Source organism: Sorex fumeus, unplaced genomic scaffold, assembly GCF_029834395.1.
Source record: "Sorex fumeus unplaced genomic scaffold, SorFum_2.1 ptg000122l, whole genome shotgun sequence".
NCBI lineage: Eukaryota > Metazoa > Chordata > Mammalia > Eulipotyphla > Soricidae > Sorex > Sorex fumeus.
Genome location: NW_026606179.1, coordinates 1,624,204 through 1,648,860, shown reverse-complemented (window position 1 = coordinate 1,648,860; position 24,657 = coordinate 1,624,204). Strand labels below are relative to the sequence as shown.

Sequence of the window (24,657 nt, the reverse complement as noted above, 5' to 3'; positions counted from 1 at the left end):
TGAGCCCTGGCTCTGGATCAGGGTGGAGTGAGATGGCCTTCCCTGTCCGGTCACAGTGGGTGACAGTCCCGTCTCTCTAGTACCGTGAAGACACTTTCCTCTGGGCAGAAGCAGCTCCTGGGAGCCCGACAGCTCAAAGCCGGGCTGAGACTGGGGCCTGCCGCTCTCCTCGCCCCACCCCTGCTCCCCTCAAGCCTGAGCCTCCTCCCTTGAGGCCCAGTGGGGGGAGGGGGAGTCTTTGCTGCTCTCAGCACACACCCAACGGCTGTGCTCACTAGTGTGGAAGGCTCACCTCTCCTGCCCTTTCACGGCTGGAGGCAGAGGCCAAACAATAGGGTACGGTAGAGGGATCCTCTGGCCGAAACCAAAGTCAATCTTCCCCTTTATCGGTCCTCCTGTGGGGTCACAGGGAAAGACCCGGCCCTGCAATTTCATATCTATGGAGCCCTGAGATTTCAGGGTTCCCCTGCTGCCCCGGTGGGGGGGCGCTTTAGCGTCAGGCTGCAGAGGGAAGCTTGCTCCGTGCTCTCCTGGGCGGGCCACACAGCACCCCACAAGACTGATGCAGCTGGCCGGGGACCCCTCAGTCCCCTCAAGTTCCCAGAAACCAGGCGCTCAAGCGGGATGCTCTGGGCCCAGAGGGTGGGAGAGAGGAAGACGCTGCCGGGTGCTTCTGCCAGGCCAGTGCTCAGGAGCAGGTCTGGGCTCTGGGAACTGCGGGTGATCTCACCCTGGAATCAGAGCTCCTGCTGCCAAACGAGAAGGTGAAGGCCGGCCACGGCCAGCAGTGTCTGGGGTGGGAAGGTCCCAGGGGAGAGGACAGCCGAGAGAAGGGTCGAACCAAACTGCCCCGTCTGGGCTGAACGCGTTCTTCGCACACGGAGTTTCCTTATTTGGCGTCAGGAGCCAGGCTCCTGTGTTGTTTGTGAGCGTCTCTATGGAAACCCCCAACACTGCGCTTCTGTCTGGGATTTTTCTCCTCTCAAACCAGGCAGCTACGGGGGTGTGGGTGGGAGGCTGCTGAGTGTGCCCCCCCCCCCCCCCCCCCAGGCTGCGGCGGGAGCTACACTTGGTCACCACTACCAACTCGGACAGCATTTTTGGCCCCCTTCATGCCAGGGCTGGGTGCCAGGGAAGCTGTCCTGGGACTCCCGGGAGGGCTGGACACAGTGCAACCAGGAGTGCTGACAGCACAGCCTTCCAGTCTGGGGATCACCTGCCGCCCGCTACCTACCTGTGCTGTGGGAGGCTCCACTTTCCGCTTCTTCTTCTGGTTCTGCTTATTGGTCCTGGGGTAGACCATGAGCATTTCCAGCCACCTGGTGGGAGAGGAGAAAGGACCGTCAAGGACCTACCCTGACACAGGCTCCCTGCGTCCCACTGATGGGCAGGCCTCTGGGCACCGAGCAGGGCACAGCACCACCAATGTGTGGGTGGGGAGGCAGGCTGTGTGGGACCGAGTTGCGGCTGACTGGGGACCACTGGCCGGGGAGGCCCTGCAGCCAGTTTGGGTGAGGCGGGCTCTGCCCTGGGCACAGGCCTGCCTTGGTTTCTGCAAACAACCTATTTCCAGGGCTTGGACTCAGTTCGAAAACTGCCTCCCCTTGATTTGATAAGCTTATGTAAGGGCTGCAGCTGGGGGCCTCTGCCACCCATCAGAGCAGGGAACAAGGAACAGCGCTACTAACGCTCCCCACGGTAGTGGTCTGATCTGTCCCCTCACCCTTGGGCCCCACCTGCAGAGCTGCCCAGAGTTCCCCACCAGGGCGGGTGCCAGCTGCCCCTGAAGCAGCATCAGCAAAGGCAGCAGGTAGGCTGAGGACCTCAGGCTGGGCCAGCTCGGCTCAGCCTCCTGATCACTGCTGTATCTATGGGTCATTCTGGCGAGACAAAGGGAATGAACTAAGAGAGGGGCAGAGCAGTGGGCACCGAGTTGGGTTTCCAGTCCACAGAGAGGCTATGATTTCTGGCACACACCACTCAGCATCCCCAGCGATAAAAGCAAGGAGGGATGGTTGGAAATCAGATCTTTGGCAGGAAAGCCTTCCCAGATCCATCAAATTTACACACCTGGGCAGCAGGGCACGTGCTGGGGAGTGATGGGCTGGGAGGCCTGGCTGGGACAGGCTCTGGGGCTCATGGAGGAGTGGCCTGCAGTGCTGTCCCTGAGGCCCCTACATACTGTTCATTCCCCCAGCATGGGAGGCATGGCCGAGTGGATGGGCCTCGGGGTGATTGACTGGCCCCTGGGTGTGGAGGAGAGCAGGGAAGCTGTGTGAGTGCTGTGGCAGCACCGCTGTGGGGCAGAATTTCTGAGTGAAAGAGGTCACGGGAGACTGTGGACACAAGATGGGTGGAGGTGCCCCAATAGCCCACCGAACTGGAGCGAGCACCAAGGTGGGTGGGGATGGGAAGCAGAGCTGGAAGGCAGGGCGTGGAGAAGAGGGAAGCCCCCAGTCTGCTCAGCGGAGGGTGCAGAAGACCCAGTCCTCTTTGTCCTGAAGGGCTGTGTGGGCGCAAGGACACACACCGGGAGACTGCCAGCTTCCTCTGTCCATCACAGCTATGCCCAGTGGTGCTGGGGGAGCCATGCTGTGCTAGGGACCCAACCTGGGGCCTCATACCAGCTCTGTCCCTTGCCAGAGTTCTTTATACCAGTGGCCTTTGACTACTGGCCAGAGAGGTGCCAGTGTGCAGTTACAGAAAGGCTGCACACGGACAGTCCAACTGCCACTTGGAGATACCTGCCTGCCTGTGCATGGCGTGCAGTTCAGGGGCTGGTCGGCCGGTGTGAAAGGGTTTGGAGTGCTGCTTTGTGCTTCTGAATAAATGGGTGTAGGTGGCTGGCACTCAGACCAGCAAGGTGGCACTACTCGGGCTCAGAGCTGCACGTGGGTCACCAGGGCTATGCCTGGCACTCAGGGGCAGGTGGTGCCGGGGGCCAGACTCAATGTTTTGAGTGCCCACCCTTTTGATCTTTCTGACCTTTCTGTAGTTCTCCCTTCGCCCTCTGGATGCAGCTGGGCTGGGCCAAGACCAGAGAGAAGCAGATCTATGTGGTCATCCAGCTTCTGCCACCCCACGTTAGACACGCAGATGCCAGCAGGCCAGCCGGCCCCTGCACAGCACAGCACTGGCCTTCTGCCCAAACGGCCACCTCCCACGGTGCAGACCTCCACGGGCAGGATTGGGGACAGAGTGCCTCGACAGCACTCACGGGAACCGTTCGCAGTCAAACACAAAGACCTTTGTCTTCTGATTCCCTCCTACTTCGCGGTGACTGCTGGTGCCGATGCCCAAATGTGCCGCCTCCCGGCTTCCTCAGCACCACCTGCCTCCTGCTTAGCCCGGTTCTGTGGTTGGGTCTGTAGGACTGATGCCCACACTCTTGCTGGGCCCACCGCCTGCCCACCGCCCGTGTTCCCCTGGACCCACCGCCTGCCTGCTGCCCATGTTCCCACAGGGCCCACCTCCTGCCCACTGTCCATGTTCCCCTGGGCCCACCACCTACCCGCTGCCTGTGTTCCCACAGGGCCCACTGCCCATATTCTCACTGATCTCGCCTTGTGGGAAGCTGGCCCCTGGACTGTCACCCACGGGAGTGACACCTATAGAAACACCTGGACCTGCTTTCCACTGCCCAGGACCCCCTAAGCCTCCAGGGGAGTGAGTGACCCAGGGACTGCACTTGTCCCATCGGTGAAAACAGCCAGGGCGCACGGTAGCACCAGAGTGGCTCCTGTGTGGTGCCGGGATGACAAACACCTGGCAGCTCGGCTCCTCACTCGCTCCTCAGGCTCGGGAATGAGATGTGCCCCATCCTTGTAAGTGTCCCAGGGGAGCATTTCCCAGAGAGCTGGCCAATTCCAGCAGTACGGAGGGCAGGGGCCATTCTAGTAGGGGAAAGGGGAGCCGAGGCACAGGCAGCTCAGTGCTCAGGAACAGGAGCAGGGGGGCGGAGGGTGAGGTGAAAGAGAGGCTGGGAGATAAGAAGGGACACCCCACCCTGCTGAGCCAGGCAAGGGACTGGGGCTTCAGCCCCTCCCGGCGGAGTAACGGCAGGTGGGCACAGGGAGGGGAGGACACGGCAAGGCAGGGCCAGCAGGGGAGGCTCCGGGGCTGCTCCTGGCCAGTCAGCAGGCACAGGGACAAGGTCAAGCTGGGGGGACGGTAAGGTGAGAGGGGGCCAGGCCAGGGGACAGCGAGGGCCGTCCCGCGAGCTCCAGGGCAGACTCACCCGCTGATGATCTCCTTCGTCTCCGCCCGGATGAAGTGCTCCTTCTCGGGGGTCAGGATGCACAGGGAGAACTTCTGGCCTGTCCGGCCCTCGCCGTCCACCACGTCAGTGCACTGGTTCATATTGATGGTGCCTTGAGGGAGGGTTGTGGGCTGCAGGAGGAACAGGGTGTCACTTGGGGCCAGCTCTGCAGGGCAGCGAGGCCGCAGATCACACACCACGCAGGGCTTCCTAGCCCGGTGGTTCCCTCCCAAGCACGGAGCCTCTCACGGCGGTTTGCACCCCCAAGTGCAACAGAGGTGCATGGGCTGCTATGCCTTGCTCAGCTCTCACACCCCCCAGCAGCCCCTCTGCCCCCGGGGAGTGCTGTGGCCGCACCACTGCGGGGCAGAGCTATGGATGCTGGAAAGAGAGGTTCATGGGAGACTGTGGACACGAGATGGATGGGGGTGGGGTGCCCCAGTATCCCACCCACCTGGAGAGCGCCAAGGTGGGTGGGAATGGGAAGCAGAGCTGGAAGGCCACCCTGCCCACGCCTGTCCAACTCCGTCCCCCCCACGCTGTGGGCCTGCACTCCATCCCCCCGTCCTGTGGAGCCCAAGACCACCTCACAGTGAGCACGACATGGAGGAAGGGGACAGGCGGGGACAGCTGGGCAGCGCGGCCGCCCGCGCCAGTCTCGAGGGGCTGCTGCGGGGCAGTGTGAAGCAGCTCCAGGCGGGGGTTTCAGAACAGCAGAGTTATTTTTAGAGGGCAGGGGAGGCAGCGCAGCCACATCCTTGGAGGTGGGCTGTGGGGCGGCAGGCTGAGGTCAGCGCGCAGAAGCTTCCAAGCAGCCTGCTGCTGCCTCGGGGCTGCCCACGAGGACTGCACAGCTGCCCGCCAGTCCCGGGCAAACACTTCATAACCTTTTTCCCATTCTTAGAAGGCAGAGAATGCCAGACACTAACGAGGCTAGAAAACTAGGGCTAAAAAACCAGAAGCCAGGCTAGTAGGCTGTGAACAATGACTGATGAGGGTTAATAAGAGAACACCCGGACACCCTTCTCCCCAGCAGGCCACCGCCTCTGCCAGGAGACCACGACACCACCGGTGCTAGCTCTCGGTCCACCCATGGGGGCTTGGGGGTGGCCTCCAGAGGAGTGGGCAAAATGGGGATGTCCCATCTTTCTGCTGACCTTAGGGGATACTGGGCCCACAGCTGCCGGGTTATCCCAGCCGGGGCAGGTGCACCCTCCAGCATCTCTGCTACAGCCCTTCCTGCTTTCACACCACCCCAGCATCACCCCATGTGCCCCCGGAACCCTCTGGGCAGCCCGAGCATCTGTGCCCCTCTGAGCACAGACCCTCTCCCCCCCCCCCCCCGCCAGCATATGTGCATAGCAACCACTGGCCCCAAACAAAGCAGGGGGTCCTCTGGGGCAGGACCTCCGGCCAGTGGCATGCGTGAAGGGCAGGCATCGATGGCAGTGGGGAGACATGTCAGCACCAGTGCTCCCCCAGGCACTCCTCTCTAGCCTCTGTGCAGGCCGGCCTGTGGCCCTGCGGCTCACAACACACAGCTCCTCACTGTGGCACGGAGACGCACAGATTTCACGAGTTACCCGTGCCATGGTGCCAACAAGGAACTTACGCTACACCTGTGCACAGGGAAGTCAGAGGGGGCTCAGGCAACTGTCAGCAAAAGCCCTATTGTATCCCCGAGAGGGACCGCCTAGTGCCACTCTCACCCCACAACCCTGATTCTGCTTTGGAACAAGGGCCCCAGAGCGTGGCCACTAGGTGAGACCTCCCAGCTGCCCAGATACTCAGCCACCGCCCACACTGCAAGACCCCCTTCTCTTGAGTCAGTGTTCTCACTCTGAGAGGAGAACTCTAGTCCCTTCTAGAAAGACTGCAAGACACAGAGAGGGAAGGCATGACAAACTAGGCCCGAGGAGAGAAACGTACTCGCTGCTGGGCCTCCTGAGTCCCTGACATATGCTTACGGGGAGGCAGGCGCCCAGGGACAGATGCAAAAGGAGGCTGGAGAAGCCGCAGCCCTGGAAGGGAGCCTAGACACAGGGCTGTGCGTGGACGAGCCCTGAGGGGTTCCTGCCCCAACGGCCCCTGGTCCCTGGGAGGAAGTAGTTTCACTGCTCAAGCAGGGCCTGCGGGATGCTGGGAGTCAGGTGGGGCCGTACCCTTGACCCCACTGCCCTTCCTTCTCTACACCGAGGTTGCTGGGGCCTCATTGGCCGAGGCTCTGCAGGCCTCTTCTCTGCTCCCTGCCAGCCATGCCGCAGAGAGATGTCACCAACAAGCCATTTCTCTCTCAGCTTCACATGCAGGGACAGAAAGACAAACATCCGAGCCGCAACCCAGATCCAACCTGAAGGAAGCCCCTCCCTCGACAACCCCGTCCTCCCAAAACTGCCTGCAGAGAAACTGGCTCATCCAACAAGCTCCCTGCCCTAATTTCGCGTCTCCAAGGGGTTGGAAGCCGGGCTTCCTCTGGGGCTGAGCATCACCTAGTTTTTACTTGTTTCATTTTCGAAAGAAGCGGGGGGGGGGGGGGGGGGGGGTCTGCAGGCCACCCAGCTCTGCTACGGCTCCAAATTACATGCAGTGGTGTCACTGAGAGCGTCTGGGTTCAGGCCTCAGGACGAAGATGCTTTAGAAACAGCATGGCCTCAGGGAAGGGTGCCAGGCCCAGGGCCCTCCCACACCAGCCTCCCAACCTGTCTTCTCCATGGTGGCCCACCTGGGCCCCCTGCAGCCAGGACACCTAATCAAGGCCCCTGCAGCCCGGGAGGGGGCAGCGTCACCGCTCACACAGGGCCTGCAGGATGCTGGGAGTTGGGCGGGGCCGTACCCACCTCACTACTTGGGCACTGCCCTGGCTGGTCTCCCCCTTCCTACTGGAGCGGGGAGCTTCAGGCCTGATTACAGCTGTTAACAGCGTCCTGTCCTTGGGAGGCCTGCTTCGAGAACCGGAGGCTGCTACACAAACCAAGTGGGCTAATCCTCTCGGTCCCCTTTCAGAAAGAAGCATGCAGAGCGGCAGAATTAAAGGCGCTCCTCTGAGGCAAAGGGTTCTTCGTGCCTCTCCAAGGCAGAGGGCACCTCTGAAGGTTAGGCGTGGCACCACTCACTGCCCGAGGTCCAGCAACCAGGCCACAGTCCTCACATTCCTCTGACAGGCCCTCAGAGAGCAACAGTCTCCTAAAGGAACGCACATACTCCAGGCCCAACTCTGCGTCAAACGTGACGCAGTCACACATTCACCGTGGGGGTTGCATTCCGCCTCCCGGCTTGGTCTCATTCACCACAGCCCACTTGAGCAGGAAAGCACCAAGTCTGGCCAGCAGCCGGCCAGCAGGGCCGCAGGCCTCCCGCGGAACACAGCACTGAGCATGTGAGAACTGACTCTTCAGCATAGCAGTTAAAAGGTCAGCCCGGGTTCCATACCCGGCATCCCATACGGAGTAAACCCTGGGCGCCACCAAGGCGTGACTCAAAAACAAAGAAATTTTTTTTTTTAAAAAGAAAAAGAACTTTCAGTTGGAGGAGCTGCCCTGTCCTGACACGTGCCCTGACCAGGTGTTCACGCAGGCCAGGGAGCTCCACACCAAGGCCAGCGCCATTACAGACCCTGCAACAGGAGAGCAGGCCCAGGCGCAGAGTGAGCCAAGGAACCCGGAACCCGGAGGGGTACTCTGAACGTGCTGGCCTCTGCCTCCCCGCCCAGGCTTGCAGCCATTTCCGCATCTAGCCATGTCCAAGGTTCCTGCCACTGGTCCAGCGGAGGACTAGCGAGAGCCCTCCACGCCACCCTCCCGCGGGGCAGCTCGCCAGCGCCAGGTCCAGAAGCAGCCCCAGGCCCCTGCTGATGCATGCCCGAGCCCCCACACAGGCCCCGGGTCTCCAGGCTCTTCTGCCTGCTTACGGGGGTCCGCAGCCCATGAATTCTGGGTCCCTCTCTTCAGATACCAGTGACCACCCAAACACCACTGGGCTGTGGGATGCTGGCCCCTGGGCCATCTCCAGGCCAGCTCTGGCCGGTGACAAGACTCTCAAGCATCTGGAGCCGATGTTCTTAGAGGAACCCGGAAGACCTGTGGGAAAGGAGCCCAAGGACAAACCCACGGGACCGTGACCAGCCGGACGTGGAGTGAGCCGAGAGGGCCCTGCCTGGCCCCAGCTACTTGAGACGCCTTCCCCCAGCCCCGCTGGGGAGCTTCGGGCAGGCGGACAGCCCCCACCCGGCCTCTCGTTCCCCTCATGGAGAAGGCCACGGAGGCCCCTGCCCGCCTCGCTGTCAGCTGCACGGGCCGTGTGTTCCCTGTGGTTTCCGGGCAGTGCCAGAGCCACTGCTGCACAGGTGCCTCAGTCTCCCGCAAGCCCCGGGTGCCCAGACAGCACCCAGCTCTCAGGGATTCGTGCCTCTCCTCAGAAGGGACCCGGGGTTCTGAGTCACCCTTGCTCCAGGATATAACTGACACCTGTTCTCCAAGACAGCCGTCCCCTAGGAGATGGGGGATGTTTGGCCAGCAAGAGTGAAGGTTGTGACAAGGGGGTAGAGGTGACAGAGACCCCATTATCCAGGACAGAGAAAGGCGGAGCCAAAACAGACTCAACTCCTGGTCTTTCCCGGCCCTGGTCCCTCCAGTGGGCCAAAGGCTGGACCATGGGCTTGGTTCTGTTTCTTGAAAGCATTTGCCAAGGACACACTGTCCTGGAACCAGGCAGTGGATACAACTACGTGACAAAGAAAAGTAAAATGCGACTTTAGCGTGGTTGAAATGGTGAAGTTTTACATGATCTGATCTCAGCACAAAGCAACACCACAAAGAACCTCCTTGCTCAGGGTTGCCCGGACACTGCCGTTTCCAGAGAGTGAGGGCAGAAGGCTGGTGCGTCCACCTCCCCAGCACCCTGCGCCCAGATTTCCTGATGCACACGTACACACCGCCCATGGACGGGGGAGTGGGGCGGGTTCAATTCACCTTCTTCTCCTTGCCCTCGCGCCACAGGGAGAAGGAAGGAGCGTGTCCGACACAGGTGGGCTGGCCTGCAGGTGGAGAGAACGTTGCCGACTCTGGTGGAGGCACTCCTGGCCCCGTCTTCCTGAGAGGGCAGGAAAGCTAGACCTCCAGGCAGACATCTGAGGACTTCGGAAAACCATGGCCAGATCACAGGGCTTGTTCACAGGCAGTGGGGCAGCCGCCTCGACATCCACCCGCACTGCTCCTTCGCCTTCCTCCCGACAGCTCCCGGGAACAGGCAGGCTCAGGTCTGGGGCCTCCTCCTTCCCACAGCCCACCTGGCAGGGGCCTCGAACTGGGCTGTGTCCAGGCCTGCGATTCTGCACTCCTGTGTGTGTGCTGGGGAAGAAGGCCTGTATGTGTGCGTGCGTGCGCGTGCATGTGTGTGTGTGTGTGCTGGGGAAAAAGAGGGCCTGTGTGTGTGTATGTGCGCGTGTGCATGTGTATGTGTATGTCCGTGCATGTATGTGTGTTGTGTGTGGTATGTGCGTGCATGTGTTTGTGTGTGTGTGTGGTGTGTGTGCTGGGGAGAAGAGGGCCTGTGTGTGTGTGTGCGTGTGTGTGTGTGTGTGTGCATGCATGCATGTGTGTTGTGTGTGTGTGTCCCTGCGCGCGCGTGTGCGTGTGTGCGTGTGAGTGTGTGTGTGTGTGTGTGTGTGCTGGGGAGAAGAGGGTCTGCACAAGCAGCAGGGCCCATGGATTCTGTCTTCCCAGACACGGCACTTAGTTCCTTGCTGAGTTCACCAGGGAGAACCTAGGGCGAGGCCAGCCAAGCTCTGCGGGTCTTGCTGTGGTTGCTGCACAGCCCCAGAAGGGTCACCCAAGGTCGCCAGTCCAAGCCGGGCCTGAGTGAGCCCCTGTGGTACTGCCTCTGCCAAGAGCACTGCTCAGCTCCTTCCTGCTCCGGGTCTGGGTGTCCCTCGGGCACTCACCCAGCAGGTGTCTCCTCGGAGCTCGCCCATGCCAGACACACCTGCCCCTTCCTCCCGCCCACATGCCTGCCCATCCGTTCTTCACGCTGGAGAGTGAGGTCTTTGCCCAGACGGATCTGATGCACTTCCCCATACCCTTCACTGGCACCACCAAGGTGAGCTTTGTTGCTGTGAATGACCCCCCGGCCGTGTTTATAATGCTGTTCTATCTACAATACAGTCCTGTTCCATTTATAACTTAAGACATATAATCGTCAATAAACATTCTATGCCACAACAAATTGCAGAGTCCCCTGGTCCTTCCTGTCCTGAAGCCACTGCCACCGGGACCAGGAGCAATGCAACGAGCAGCTATAAAGATGGCAGTGCCAATATGGCGCGGTCCTGCCAAGAAACGCCCAGAACAGGCAAATGAACTGAGGAAGAAAACAGACTGCTGAGTGAGGCCACAGGGCTGGGCTGGAGTAGGGAATGATCACTAAGGGGTGCAGGGCTTGGTCTGGAGGGGATGAAAATGCTCCAAAATAAGGCCATGGGAATGACTCTACATCTTAGCTCTGAACTGGGCCTGGATGAATTTTCAGTCCCTCCGCTTCTGTCCTCTCTTCTGCCTCCTTGTGAAGATGGGAAGGATGGAAACTGTATGATGATCCACCGATGACATATATTTTCTAGTTTACTCTTTTAAATTAATTTACTTACTGGCTAGGGCTGGAGCAATAGCACAGCAGGTAGGGCATTTGCCTTGCACGCGGCCGACCCGGGTTTGACTTTTCCGTCCCTCTCGAGAGCCTGGCAAGCTACCGAGAGTATCCTGCCCGGACAGCAGAGCCTGGCAAGCTCCCTGTGGTGTATTCAATGTGCCAAAAACAGTAACAACAAGTCTCACGATGGAGACGTTACTGGTGCCCGCTCGAGCAAATCGATGAACAACGGGAGGACAGTGCTACTTACTGGCTAGACTCAGTGGTGCTCAGGGCTTACTGCTGGCTTTGTGCTCAGGGATCACCAGTGGCAGGGCTCAGGGGTTCATACAGGGTCCTGGGGATCGAACCCAGGCTAGTAGAATGTAAGGCAAGTATCTTACCTGCTGTACTATTTATTGCTCAGGCCCAAGTTTACTTTAATGTATGAGTAAAATGCACCGGGCCAGAGAGGTAATACAGCGGGTAAGATGCAGTATTGTATAAGCTGGCCTGGGTTGGATCCCTGGCACGACATGTGGTCCCTGAGCCCTACCAGGAGTGATCCCTGAGCACAGAGCCAGGGGCAAGCCTGAGCACTTCTGCATGTGGCCAAAAAAGATAAAGAAAGACTACAATGTACAACATAAGCAGGATACAAAATATGTGTTCGATACACTGCTAATGTTATTGCAGAGAGTTCCAGTTAAAAGTAGGCTATCAGAGCGAAGTTGGGGGCGAGAAAGAAATTACATATGAATTTTTTACTGCATGGGGGGGTCAGTACCCCTCAGCCTAAGTTGCTGAAGGATCAACTGAATGACTGTGAGCACACTAAAGGAAAATGACAAGCACAGCTGTGAAAAACAAACAGAAGAATGGCAGTTCTCTACCCAACGCTCAGTAAGACGCGCACAGCTGCTGTGCCTAGCCTGGGGACAGCGTGGAGTGCACATTCTACCTGTCTCCCTGCCCCTGTTCCAAACATGCAACCCCAGGCCTAGAGAGGCAGGAGCACTGAGCCAGGGTTCCGGTTCTGTCTGCTGCCTGCACTAGCCAGAAGGTGGCCCTGGAGGAAAGGTCACTGCTGAGTGAGGTGCCTGTGCCGGCCAGGAGGTGGCTCTGGAGGAGAGGTCACTTGCTGAGCGAGGTGGCCCTGGAGGAGAGGTCACTTGCTGGCCAGGTGCTGCGGGGCAGTGTGTGCTCCTGAGACTCACAGGGAGGGAGTTTTTGCTGATCCCAAGCAACACCAGAGGAGCTGCATGGCCACCCGCAGAGCTGTGGGAAGAGTGGAGGAGTGGCCAGGGTCTGCACCTGCTGAAGTGGGGAGGGGGTGGGCTGCTGTGGAAATGAACCTTTTCAGGCTTTTTTGACCAGCGAAACTCTCGATCTTCAAGGGGGAATGGTTAGGTCGAACTTACGTCTTAAGAGCGAGAGAAAGCGAGAGAGAGAAACCAAAACACAACACAACAAGGACCCTTTTCACTTGCTGCCAAGGCCAGGAAGTTCCTTCTCACACCTGCTGTGCCAGACGGGCCTGCTGGCTTGGAGCAGTGAGATGCCCAGACCACTGCCAAGTGGTCACGCCAGAGCTGTCCCTGGGAAGCAACACCAGCAGCCAAGGCCCACTTGCTCCTAGAAGAAGGGCAGAGGCAAGGCCAGGAAGAAGAGTTCTTTGTACTTCTCAGTCCACCCACCCACCAGAGTCAAGGGACGATGTGTCCATCACAGGAGCCAAGTGTCCATTAGCATACTCCCAAAACTGAATTTAGGCTGGATTAAAAAAAAAACCCACCTCGGTTTAAGAGCAAGAAATATAAACCTTTTGGAAGACCAATTAGCAAAAGCTTTGTAACATTACATTTAACAAAGATTTTTTGGGGGGGGGGGCGTAAAACTCCAAAGACACAACAACAAAATGAAAAACAAACTGGATTTTGGGCTGGAGCAATAGCACAGTGGGTAGGGCGTTTGTCTTGCATGCAGCCAACCTGGGTTCGATTCCCAGTGTCCCATATGGTTCCCTGAGCACTGCCAGGGGTAATTCCTGAGTACAGAGCCAAGGAGTACCCCTGTGCATAGCCGAATGTGACCCAAAAGCAAATAAACAAAGAAACCAATCCCACCCCCCCCCAAAAAAAAACAAAAACCAAAAAACCAAACTGAATTTAAACAAAATCAACACTAACAAATATCTGTGTACTCCTGAGTACTCTCAAGAGAAAAAAAGGCAACCCACAGAACCAGAGAAAAGATTTGCAAATCATGTATCTGATTTAATATTTAGAATGCAGGGTTGGGGTGATAGTACAGCTGCTAAGGCATTTGCCTTAAGACATGACCAAGCTGGGTTCAATCGCCAGCACCACATATGGTCCCACGTCCGGACAGGAGTAAGCCCCCTGCACCACCAGGTGTGGTCCAAATTGCCTTCCCCCAAATTCAGAGTGCACAAGGAACTCCTACAACAATGAAAAAATAACCGAAAACTAATGACTTGGATATTTCTACAAAGAAGACATACATGAGGGCAATACACATGAAAATGATGCTTAGCATCAGTAGGGAAACACAAATTAAAACTACATTGAGGGGCTGGAGCAAAAGCACAGTGTATAGGGCGTTTGCCTTGCATGCGGCCGGCCTGGGTTCAATTCCCAGCATCCCATATGGTCCCCAGAGCACTGCCAGAAGTGATTCCTGAGTGCAGAGCCAGGAGTAACCCTTGAGCATCACCGGGTATGACCAAAACAACAACAACAACAACAACAACAAAAAAAAAAACCCAAAAACCAAAAAAACACCAACAAAACTACATTAAGACACTACCTCACACCTATGAGGATGGTTACAAAATAAATAAAAACAAGCAACCCTGAAAACAATGTTGACAAGGATGGAAAAACTAGAGCCCAACCATACTGCTGGTCAGAAAGAAAATGAGTCCAGCCACCATGGGAAATAGTCTGGAGGGTTCCTCAAAAACTTGAACATAAAACTGCCACATGACCCCAGCAACTTTGTTTCTAGGTACACAGAAAGCAACTCAAACAAGTCGTTCATGATGGAGAGAGCTCAAAGGGATGGCGTATGTGCCCTGCATGTGAAGCCTGGGGTTCAATCCCAGCTATGCTTCAGAGTCCTCCAACCTGCTGAGAGCCCCTCAGCCCCCCCCCAAAAAAGGGCAATTACTATGCACAGGTTCATAGCAGTACTATTCATTACGGCTAAAAGGTGAAAATTACCCAGTTTATCAATGGATCAATTATCCATCAAACGTGGCATGTACATATAATGAAATGCTATTCAACCATAAAAAGGAATAAAATTTTGGTATATTCTACAAGACAAATGACCTTGAAAATATCATGTCAAGTAAAATTAGTGAAATATGGAAGAGCAAATAATAATGCTTAGCTGATAAAGGGCTGGAGCAATAGCACAGCAGGTAGGGTGTTTGCCTTGCATGCAGCCGACCCAGGTTCGATTCCTCTGCCCCTCTCGGAGAGCCCGGCAAGTTACCGATAGAATCTCGTCTTCACAGCAAAGTCTGGCAAGCTACCCGTGACATATTCAATATGCCAAAAACAGTAACAACAAGTCTCACAATTTGTTGTGAGATGTTACTGGTGCCTGCTGGAGCAAAACGATGACCAACAGGACGACAGTGCTACAGTGCTAACTAATAAAAAGCTTCAGTTTAAAAAGGCTGTAGTAAGGGCAGCACTGTAGCACTGTGGCACTGTCCACCCCCCCCCCCCCCCCCGTTGTTCATTGATTTGCTCCAGCGGGCACCAGTAATGTCTCCATTGTGAGCCTTGTTACTGTTTTTGGCATATCAAATACATCACGGGTAGCTTGCCAGGCTTTGCCATGCATGCGGGATACTCTTGGTAGCTTGCCGGGCTCTCCGAGAGGGACGGAGGAATCAAACCTGGGTTGGCCGTGTGCAAGGCAAATGCCCTACCTGCTGTGCTATTGCTCCAGCCCAGGAAGAGAAGAGGATGAAAAAGACACTGAAAGTTTCACAAATATATATATTTTCACCTTTTCCCATGAAATTTGTTTGGAAAAAAATTCCAGTTAATAAAATATCTTTAAACCTGAAGGAAAACATATTCCTGATACTCCAATGAACTACTGAGAAAATTCTAAGTAAAAATGATGATGATGGCACTCATGTGACTTATACTTATCATCATTGAAAACGCACAAAACTTTATGCCAAGTGTATTTGACCCCCGCCCCCCCCCCCCCCCCCCCCACACACACACACACACCTTCCCGGGCTTATCTGGATTCCTGATTTGGGAAAACATGGGCAATGACTACAGAAACAGGGAAAAACAGGCAGAAAACATCTCATTCTGGTCAAAACAATGTTCATATGGAGATGAGGGCTCTACGGAGGGAGGTGAGCCCCTCACCGTGGCCCCCAAGAGTCTTCTCAGTGGACACAGGTTCCATCCTCCCATTCCCTAGCTTCCCACTTCTACTTCCCACTCACAGCTTAAAGCAGACCTTCCCCCACCACACAACCCGCCTATGCGCCACTCTCCTCCCTGCCAGGCATCATTCAGCAGAACTGGTTCCTGAAAGGTGGGTCTTGGGTCCAAACAGCACACAGTGAGACCTGTTACCTACCACTGGGTTGACACACTGTTGCAAACTGGTTTCCTTTTCCCTAGAGCCTCCAATCCTAGTTCACTAAACTGCAGCCTTTCAGTACACTAATCTTCCTCAACAGCCAAGCCACTGTAACTCACGTCTCTGTAGGTGGGCCTTTCCTGGTGTGCTCCTGCCGGCTCGTCTGCCTGGTGCTCTGCCAGCACCAACCTCACCTACCAGGCCTCTGCTCCAGGTGAGCTGCAGTCCTTGGGAGCTGCCCAGGAGGTGCGGAGGACACTCACGACTGCCTGTCCGATGTCCATGTCTGGACCTCTGGGCTCATATGCTCCAGCTCTGACGCTAGCCCTATTTTCACACCTGACACGGAGGGCAGATGTTTCAAGGCCTCAGAGGCCACTGGACAAGATGTTCAGGGACGGGTTGAGCACCCACCCTGTGCTAGGCACTGCTCTCGGTTAGTTCTGGACGAGAAAGCAGGACGCACATGCAGCTGCCCTCGGACAGGCTGATTTTATTCTTGCGGGGAAAAGGGGACATAGAAGGATAGCAAAGAACCTCTCCTTGTCAGGCAGTGACGAGTTAAAAGAACAAAGGGTGCAGGATGAGGGGACAGCTGGGACAAGCAGAGGCCAAGTAGAGGAGTAAGGAAGGGCTCTAGATCCGACAAGCTGGCAGGCAGGCCTGCGGAGCCTGAGGGAGCCAATGCTGCAGAGAGAGCACGATCTGCAGCGGAGGGTGCTCAGGGACAGAGGCAGCTGGACCCAGGACAGATGGGCAGGCAGAGAAAACGGCAGCCTGGAAAGAGAGCCAACGGCGAGTGTGTGACAGTGGCTGGATGTGGGCAGCGGGGGAGGCGGGGACGAGCAAAGGGACAGCCCAGGAAAGCGTTCTCCTTTCTCTCTTTTCTCCTGCTCCGTCTATACACGACTTTTATTCCAGCTACTTTTCTTTGGCATTTCTATCTCCCGGCTTTCGTCAGAAAACAGATCCCGGGTCAGAGACAGCACAGTGCGCAGACACCTGACCTGCATCTGGCCGACACAGGCTCGAATCCCCAGCACCACACGTGTGCCCTGGGCACCGCCAGGGCTCGCCCCTGAGCACTGCTGGGCATGGTCCACACCGTCCCCACACCGAAGGAAAAGAGATCCTCTGAGGCTGACACTACAAATGACAGGACTGATGGCAGGGGAAGCAGGGAAGCAGGAGAGCAGAGGCATGGACAGGGGGCAAGGGGCTGCTTGTCCTCCCTGGAAGAAGCAAACTTCTATCCCCAAATTTTCTAGAGCTACCCCAGGCATACGACAGCACTGGCAGCAACCCTGGAACCCCCCAGGTGGGCGGTCCCCAAGACCACAGGAGCTCAAGGGAGAGAAACCCACGGTTTGCCTGCCAGAGGCAGAAAGGTTAAGGGCTGCAAGCAGAGTTCTAGCACGGCTGTGGCAAGGAGGAAGGAGCAGGTCAAAGGGTAGAGCTGGAGGAAAGAGGGAGGGGGGGTGTGGGAGACCAAGAGAAGAACCTGAGAACTTTCTTCTTAGATACACAGGAGGGGGAACCGCCGTGTTGTGGCAAGGCTGGAACGCAAGCTCTGTACCAGGAGTCCGGGTTCAACCCCTGCTCCGAGAGGTCCTGGAACACTGCTAGGAGCGGGGCCCTGAGCACTGAGCTGGGAGGAGCCCCAGTGTGCCCCACCTTCAAATCTGTTGTGACTCTGCCTGCTAAGAGTCGTCTTGGCTGTCCCTGCTTCTCGTGTGCCCCGGCAGTGTGTGGACGCGTGTCCTCCCGGCTGGCACTCCAAGCTGCGCCCAGCTCCTCCCTGCCCTGACCCAAGAACTGTGGGTCCTTTCACTGGAGAATGGTTAGAAAACAAGCTCGAAGTCCCAGGTTTGCTCTCTGCAGCTGGACGCTGCTACCTGCGGGATTCCCCTGATGACAGAACAGGGAAATTCAGGTGCAGGCAACTTGCGTATCTCTCTGCATCTCTGCCCTCTGCCAATCTACCCTCTGTCTGTCCCCAGCAAGCAGACAGGTGCGTGTTTCCAATCCTGAGCCAGAGCCACATGCCCCTGTGTGCCTTTTCCCAGGCTTACCTGGAACTTCTACTCTGGAGGGGTCCACTGCCCACCACGCGCTTACTTCACTGTCCAAACCCAGTACACATGCACAGAGCTTTCAGAATTGTTAGAGGGGGAAAGAGTTTTTATCAAACAGAGCATAATGTTTATTATGGCTCCTTTACCTAAGTCCTGCAGACGTCATTTATTTACCACCTCCCACCCTTGCCTTTTTTTCCTGAAGTAAAAATAGTTTTATTTAGAAAAATATAGGGGGTGGGGGGAAGACAGAGAGAGAGGGAGAGAACACATATCACAGGTTATGAATGTGGGTAGCAGAGAATGCACACACACACACACACACATACACACACACACACACACACACACGCTTCCTTTTAAGCCACTGCCTGCCTGGATCCTTCCAGGGATCCAAAGAAGACGAACCAGGGATCCAAAGAAGACGAACCATCCCAGCTCCCCGTCCCTTAAGAGCTCAGCAGTGGGTACAGTGCCCATGAGGTGGGACTTCGTGCTTTCAGCATGACTTTTTGGAGCTTCCTCTTTCCAGGGCACAATGGAGAGGAGGAGGAAGAGGGGGAGGAGGGGAGAAAACCAACCAGTAAAGGGAAGAGAGAGAGACACACACAGAGCAGGGGAGAGAGGGGCGTCTTCTGGGGCAGGAGAGGGGGGTGGGGCTGCCCAGACCCCCCACCAGGGCAGGCTGCAGCAAGCCTGGCCTTATATGGAGATCCCCGGGCTCCAGGCTGGAAGCAGCAGAGAGTGCCCAGAAAGCTGCGGCTAACTGGGGGTCACACTTGTCAGACCCTCCCTCAACACCCCGGTGCACGCTGACCCCACAGGGAGTGGATTGAAGCAGGAAGGACTGTGCACCCCACCACAGAGGCTGACAGAGAGGCAGGCAACCCTTGACTGCAAGGCTGGAGTCAGAGTTTAGGGCAGCAGTCCACAACTTTGGCGGAGTAATAGAATCGCAGGGAAGATTTTACATGAAGGTTTCATTCCCAGACTCTGATGGAAATATTCTGGGGGTGGGGCTTGGCCACCGGCATCATGAAAATGCCCCTAGTCCTTCTAATGTCCAGCCAAGGCTGGGAACTAAGTGCCCCCGAGGAGACCTGACTTGTCTGATGCCACGGCAGGCTCGGTTCCACTGGCCTAAGTCTGTCCCTGGTGGGCCGTCCAGCTGCCTTGAATCACTGGCAGCTTCTGGCTGGCCAAAGAGGGCTTGATGAAAGCCCCGGCAAAGAGGGAGCAGAGACGCAACCCAGCTGTGTGAGACCGCCGGAAGTGTGGGACGCCAGGAGGAGCCCAGGAACATGGAGCTGACCGGAAGCGGGACTTGCTCCAGGTGCTGGCACCCAGGGCCAGAGTCAGGACCCAAAGTCACAATTCCTAGAGAACACATAAAGCCTTCTGGGCAGCTGGAGGTGGAGGGAGGCAGCCCTCCACTCTGGTCTCGGCAGGGACCTAGGGGAGGGATGGGTGGAGGCTTCGCAGCCAGCGGCCCACCTCCACAGCTGGAGACGGGAGCACAGCCAGGGCAGCCACGTTTCTGAGGCATGAGAAGGGAAACCCCTGCGTCACGTGCCCCCCAAATGACCAGGAGAGCCAGAAGCAGAGAGTTCTGCCACTGCAGCCCTGCCTGCCTCTGCCTGGGCTCCTGCGTTCTTCTCCCAGCCAGCGTGTGCCTGGAGCCGGGGCGGGGGGGGGGGGGGGGGGGGGGAAGCTCACACACGCACAGGTGGGCACACTCCCGTCACTCCCATGCAGCCCAGAGGGGCATGCGCGGGATCTGGGGTCACCACGGGTACTGCAGCACACGCGGGAACCCTGCAGTACTGCCCTGCGGGGGGACAGGTCACACTGATCCTGAGAAGGCAAAGAGCCAGACAGGGACGTTCATGATGCTGCCTGTGACATTCAGGCAAGGGAAGGAGAGGCCCAGCTGGATCCCCTCAGTGTGCTCAGGCCCTGCAAAGCCAGGATTGCCAACTGACTCCCAGGATATGAGGGCGAGGACGCCCGCCCTGGGGCCAGTCAGGCTCAGGGAGTGCCTGCTGGGCCCTGCCCCCTCCAAGGCCAGGCCCTGGGGTGTGCTTTTTCGGAGCACCACGTCCTGTCCAACAAGGCCCTTTCAGGCCTGTCTCAGGGCAGGCAGAACCCCCATCTCTAATCCAGGGCCCTCACACAAGCGCCCTGGTCTTCCCAGACCCGGTGCTTCTGAGCTCAAGGCACAGAGAAAACTGCAAACTGGACTTGTACTCTGGACACTGCAGGAACCATCGGTCAGGGCCTCTGACAGCCCCAGCAAGGTGGCTCCACAGGCCCTGGAAGCAGAAATGCCAGCAACACGGTAGGCTTCCTGTGTAGAAACCAGTTTCCTTCCAATCTGCCTGCATGCCCAGTCTCAGCAACACTGGGCACCAGCAGCTGCCGGAAGAGACAGAGGCGCCAGGCATCCCTCTCAGTCACTGGCCCGGAAGTGCCAGCAGCGACGCCGGCACGGCCATCTGTGGAGATGGGTCAAGTTTGGGGCACGTGCGTTTTCCTGCAAACATGGTCCATTCAATCCAAGGCTTAAGAAGCCTCCTCCTGGGTGGAAGATATCTACCTCGGGTGGGAAGGAGCACCTCAAAGACCAAGTGTACTGAAGGGTTCTGGCCAGGGAGTGGCACCCTTTCTGTGAGCCCCTGCCCGTTTCTGAAGGAATCCCCTGATCTGCAATGCCAACAAATGGCTCCTACGCCAGGACCTCAGACAGAACCTCCGGCACCAAGGAACCAATCTACCCACTTCTGTCTCAGTGGATGTGATGGAGACCAGCTGCTGGCCGGCACTGGGGAACTGCCCAGCTTGAATGAGGCCTTCTCCCCCAGCCTCCATGTGAGAGGCCAGGCAAGCCCACCACTCCAAGAGTGACCCTGACAATCCAAAGATGCCACACGGAGTGTGGGCGGCCACGCTGGCAGCCAGAACACAGCAGCGGGGTCCGCTGGGGCGGGAGCGGACTGAACCTGCTCTCTGACCTGGGAGGAAAGCCGATGCCCGGCTCTGGTTACCGTGAACGAGATTAGTGTCTACTTGAGAACGAACAACAAAAGTCTACTTCAGGCTTTTGTGTGAGGCTTATATAACTTACTGGGGGCGGGGGGGGGGGGCACGATACGAGAAAAAATATAGGCGAAAACACCAGAACACAAACAGTGGAAACGTGGGGCTCTTCTGCAGATATATCTGAAAGCAGCCAGATTCCCCCACTCCCCAGTTCCACCACGAGCCAACCATCTCCCAGCCCGGCCAGAACTTAACAGAGTCAAGTTCTCTTGAGGCAGATGTTAGCAAGTGCCCCACAGTCGAGTTCCAGGGCACTGCAGAAAATAGTGGAACAGAACTTAAAAAAAAAAAAAAAAACAGGCCACAATTTAGCTGGGCCTTCGTTCTCTTCTGGGTGGAAGCCGGAAGGTGCGACGGGGGTGGGGAAGGCGCCCCGGGCTGAATGGGATAGCTCCTGGAGCAGATGGCCGCTTGCCCAGAGCACCTCACCTCGCCTCACCAAGGGAGCACAGGGGAGAAAGGCCCCCGGGAAAATGACTGGGTCTGTTTGTGACACAGCTCCCCGAGGAAGGGACTCTGCAGCCAGAAGGGTGGAGAAATGCCTCTGCTCTGAGACTGCCCAGCCAGACCTGTGCTTAGCGGAAAGCAAGAATGAAGGATACCTTTCCCCGCAGGAAGGGAACAGCCTGTGCAGCTCTCCATGGTCCCCCTTCCCGACTGGGGACATGGGAGTAATTCTCTCTCGAGAAAGGCAAAATCAACTGTGATTCAACCACCAACAAGCTCCTCCAGCCGAAGGCCCTGAGTGGCACAAGCCCCTAGATTCACACGAGGGACACTCCCCTGCACGCATCCACAGAACCCACTAGCGCCTGGCAGGTGCCCGGCTCGCAGGACATCAGCAAAAATGCTGTGGCTGAAATGCTGCCATGTGCTGCTGTCCCAGTGCTTGGTGCTCAGATACGTTCCCCTTGGTGCTCAGATACATCCCCGGGCACAAACGCCGGGAAGGTGGGTAGGAATCCCCCATCGGCACGGGGAGGAGCAGGCTTGAGCCCAGCAACTTCCCAAGCAGCCAAACTAGCTTGGCATTCCCTGCTGTCCTAGTGGCATCTACCACCTCAAACCCTTCCGGGCCTCAAAACAGCTTCCCTGGCCCTGGGTCTAGTCTCCCTCCCGGCACGACGCGCATTCTGCACACCTCCCCTCAGAGCCTAATTAGACGACTGGAGTTAATTTTAGTCTCAGAATTTCTGTACCTGGAACAAGCCATGAGGCGGCGAAATGTACTAGATGACCTCGATTTTCTCAAACCCAGCAGCCCTAACTCCAGCCAGTGCTGGAGGCTGCAAACTGACCCTCACACAGGCAGGGGGTACGCTTCGCACACAACTCCCACAGCACCGTCAAAATATTACTTTCCTTTGGGGACAAGTCAAGTGATGACTGTTCCTAAGAAAAACACTGGCCTCATGTTCTAGGAGGTGTCCTGTTGCTAAAAAGGAACAAAGATGCTTTACTCAAAGATTTGATTCTTCCAGCTTAAAATAAAACGAGGGCATCAGAAGTCAAGGAAATCATGTGCAAAGCGCCATTGTCTGTGGCAGGATGCAAGGAGAGTATATTTGAAACCCATCTGTTTTCCTGCAGAGAATCATGCTTCTATTTTCTTCGGTCCCCTTTCCCGCCCTCATGTCCTGATGCAGCAGATAAGAGAGGGAAGACGCCCGTCACCACGAGGGGTCGTCTCAGGAAGGAACTCCCATCAGTGCTGACGAGCCCGCTGGAACTGACTGATAGACGGGCAGGGGTCAGGGGAGGGCGGGTTTTTAACAGCAAGAGCCTTGGTCTCCACAAAAGTCAGATTTTCTTCGGTGGGGCCACGAACTTCAGCTCTTTCCATGTGAAAAAGAAAAGGCCAGAACTAAGAATCAAAGCATAAGGCCAGCTGGTTAAGTCCTTGAGTGCCCCAGAGAGGCGGTGTATCAGACCCTGAAGAGGTCAAGGCTTCCTGAGGACAGGACACTGGGCAGGTCGTGACCCCTGCCTGTGACCCCGTCAGTCTGCAGGGCCCAGGGCAGGCTGTAGCCACGGCAGGGCAGGTCACGGGACAAATCCCTCTGCAGAGGAAGCTGCTGGACTAGAGAAGGAGGCAAGGAAGCCACCAGGAGTCGACACTATGCCAATACTTCTCTCGACTTTCACCAAACCACATCTGACCTGGGCCAGGAAGTGAAAGTGACTCGAGTCCTCTTGGTCCTTAGCTGCCGGGAGATCAGCCAACTGACCCTCAGCTCAGCACTCAGGCCTATCACACCAGCCTGCCTCAAGGGAAACAGGAGCCCCAGGGGCGCAGGGAAGAATGGGGGGGGGGCAGGAGCGAGGGTGTACCCCAGGAAGAGCTGAACCCGAGGCAGGTTGTGCCTGGGTCTTCCTACCCACCAGTGACCATACACGCCGTGGACAGCGTGAGACCCATACCTGGCGTCAACTCTTGGGACACTGGCTGGACACGAGGCCAAAGGGGATGTTAGGGGCCCAGGGACAGAAAGGCCTGGGTTCCATAAGGTCAGGATGGGAAACACGGGTCGAGGCGCTTCTCCAGGAGCCCACGCCAAGGGGAGAGACCTGGCCCCAGATGCTCCGTAGGCACCCGTCTCAGGGCCGTGGCACAGAAGACAGGGGTGGCCATGACAGGGCTGAGGGTGCACACGAGCGTGCAGTCTCCCCAGGCTGTCAGCAGCACCCAGACACCCAGTCCCACCCTCTGACGGGAACGCAAACACTCAGACAGGCTGCAGGGGTCGCCTTGTGAGCCCAGGAGAGCTGGCGGCACCCACGGTCTGCTGAGGCCTGGTCGGGCTAAAAGGGCCACCACGGGCAGGAAGGGAAACCCTGAAAGCTCTCCGGTTACATACCCAACCAGAAGTTTCCGCTTTTGTGGCCACTTTCCCCAGGACTGGTGCTAGACCCAAGGGACACTAAGCCTCTTTGGGAAGCGCCCAGCCCTGCGGGAGCCAGGGAACAGGACAGCCAGGGAGAGTGGCCGCAGGGACTGGTGCTCGACAGCTGCTGCCCGCAGCACCGAGGTCCATGAGCAGCCTCAGGGACTGCTGTCAGGGGCTATGTCTAGAACTCTAGCTTCCAGAACCGGCTCCAGGAAAACATGCACAACTGGAGTCCTTGCTGTCACCTGTACTGCTGTCAAAGTTTCCGGGGAGTCCTGTCTTGCCTGGAGTCACACCTGGGGGTCTTCCTGCACACAGAGCATGCGCTGGGCTGTGGCTTCGTTCTCTGCGGTCCCCAGGGTTCCTGTCCTCCTTTCTTTCTTTTAAACTGTAGTGGAGGTAGTATGGTTAGAAGAGAGTCGACATTTATGCTTTTGGTGTACCAAGTGGCTGCACTTCCATCACTGAGGCCCTCCCGCCCCTGCCTGGGGAGCTCAGTCAAAGACTAGGGGTCTGTTATCATGAGACACCGCCCTGAACAAGAACACCCAGTGTCCATCCTCTAGCTCCAAACACATCGTTGCAAAATCCATGTCAGAACCCCCCTCCCCCACGAAGGGAAGGGAAGGCGAAGCCCCAGGGAGTGGGTTTCCTAAGGCGAGAGTCTGAGCAAGATTGCAGCTTTTCTTATAAAAAGCCCAGAAAGTATACATTAAAAAAAGAAAAAAAGAGAAAAGAAAGAAATCTGAATATACCATCACTAACATTCAGCTCTGTTTCTTAGAGAGCTGGCAGGGTTCTGGCCCTGAGGGTGTGAAGACTGAAGGCTGCCCGTGCTCTGTGCAGGAAGGGGGGGGCAGCAAAGGTGAGAGGGCGGAGGTAAGAAGGGGGCAGAGGTGAGAGGGCAGGACACCACAAGTTTCCCGACCCTCTTCCTGGCACTGCAGATGAATTCCCGCCAGAGAAAAAGAAAGATGGCAAAGATGACAGGAAACGTAGCTCCACCAGGGTTCTCATTTAGCGCCCACGAAAATCATCCTAAAAACCAGTTATTACCCTTCCCTTTCCA

General features: G+C 57.1%; 1 protein-coding gene across 7 annotated transcripts in view; it reads right to left on the bottom strand.

Annotated features, from left to right (window-relative positions):
- MPRIP (myosin phosphatase Rho interacting protein) overlaps positions 1–24,657 on the bottom strand; it is a 133,577-nt gene that overhangs the window by 44,429 nt on the left and 64,491 nt on the right. For all 7 annotated transcript variants that reach the window (XM_056136945.1, XM_056136948.1, XM_056136947.1 and 4 more), the window contains exons 4-5: positions 4,238–4,389; positions 1,235–1,319 (exon numbers count right to left, since the gene is read on the bottom strand). In XM_056136945.1, the coding sequence (XP_055992920.1) occupies positions 1,235–1,319; positions 4,238–4,389 (237 nt within the window). The remainder of the gene's footprint in view (positions 1–1,234; positions 1,320–4,237; positions 4,390–24,657) is intronic.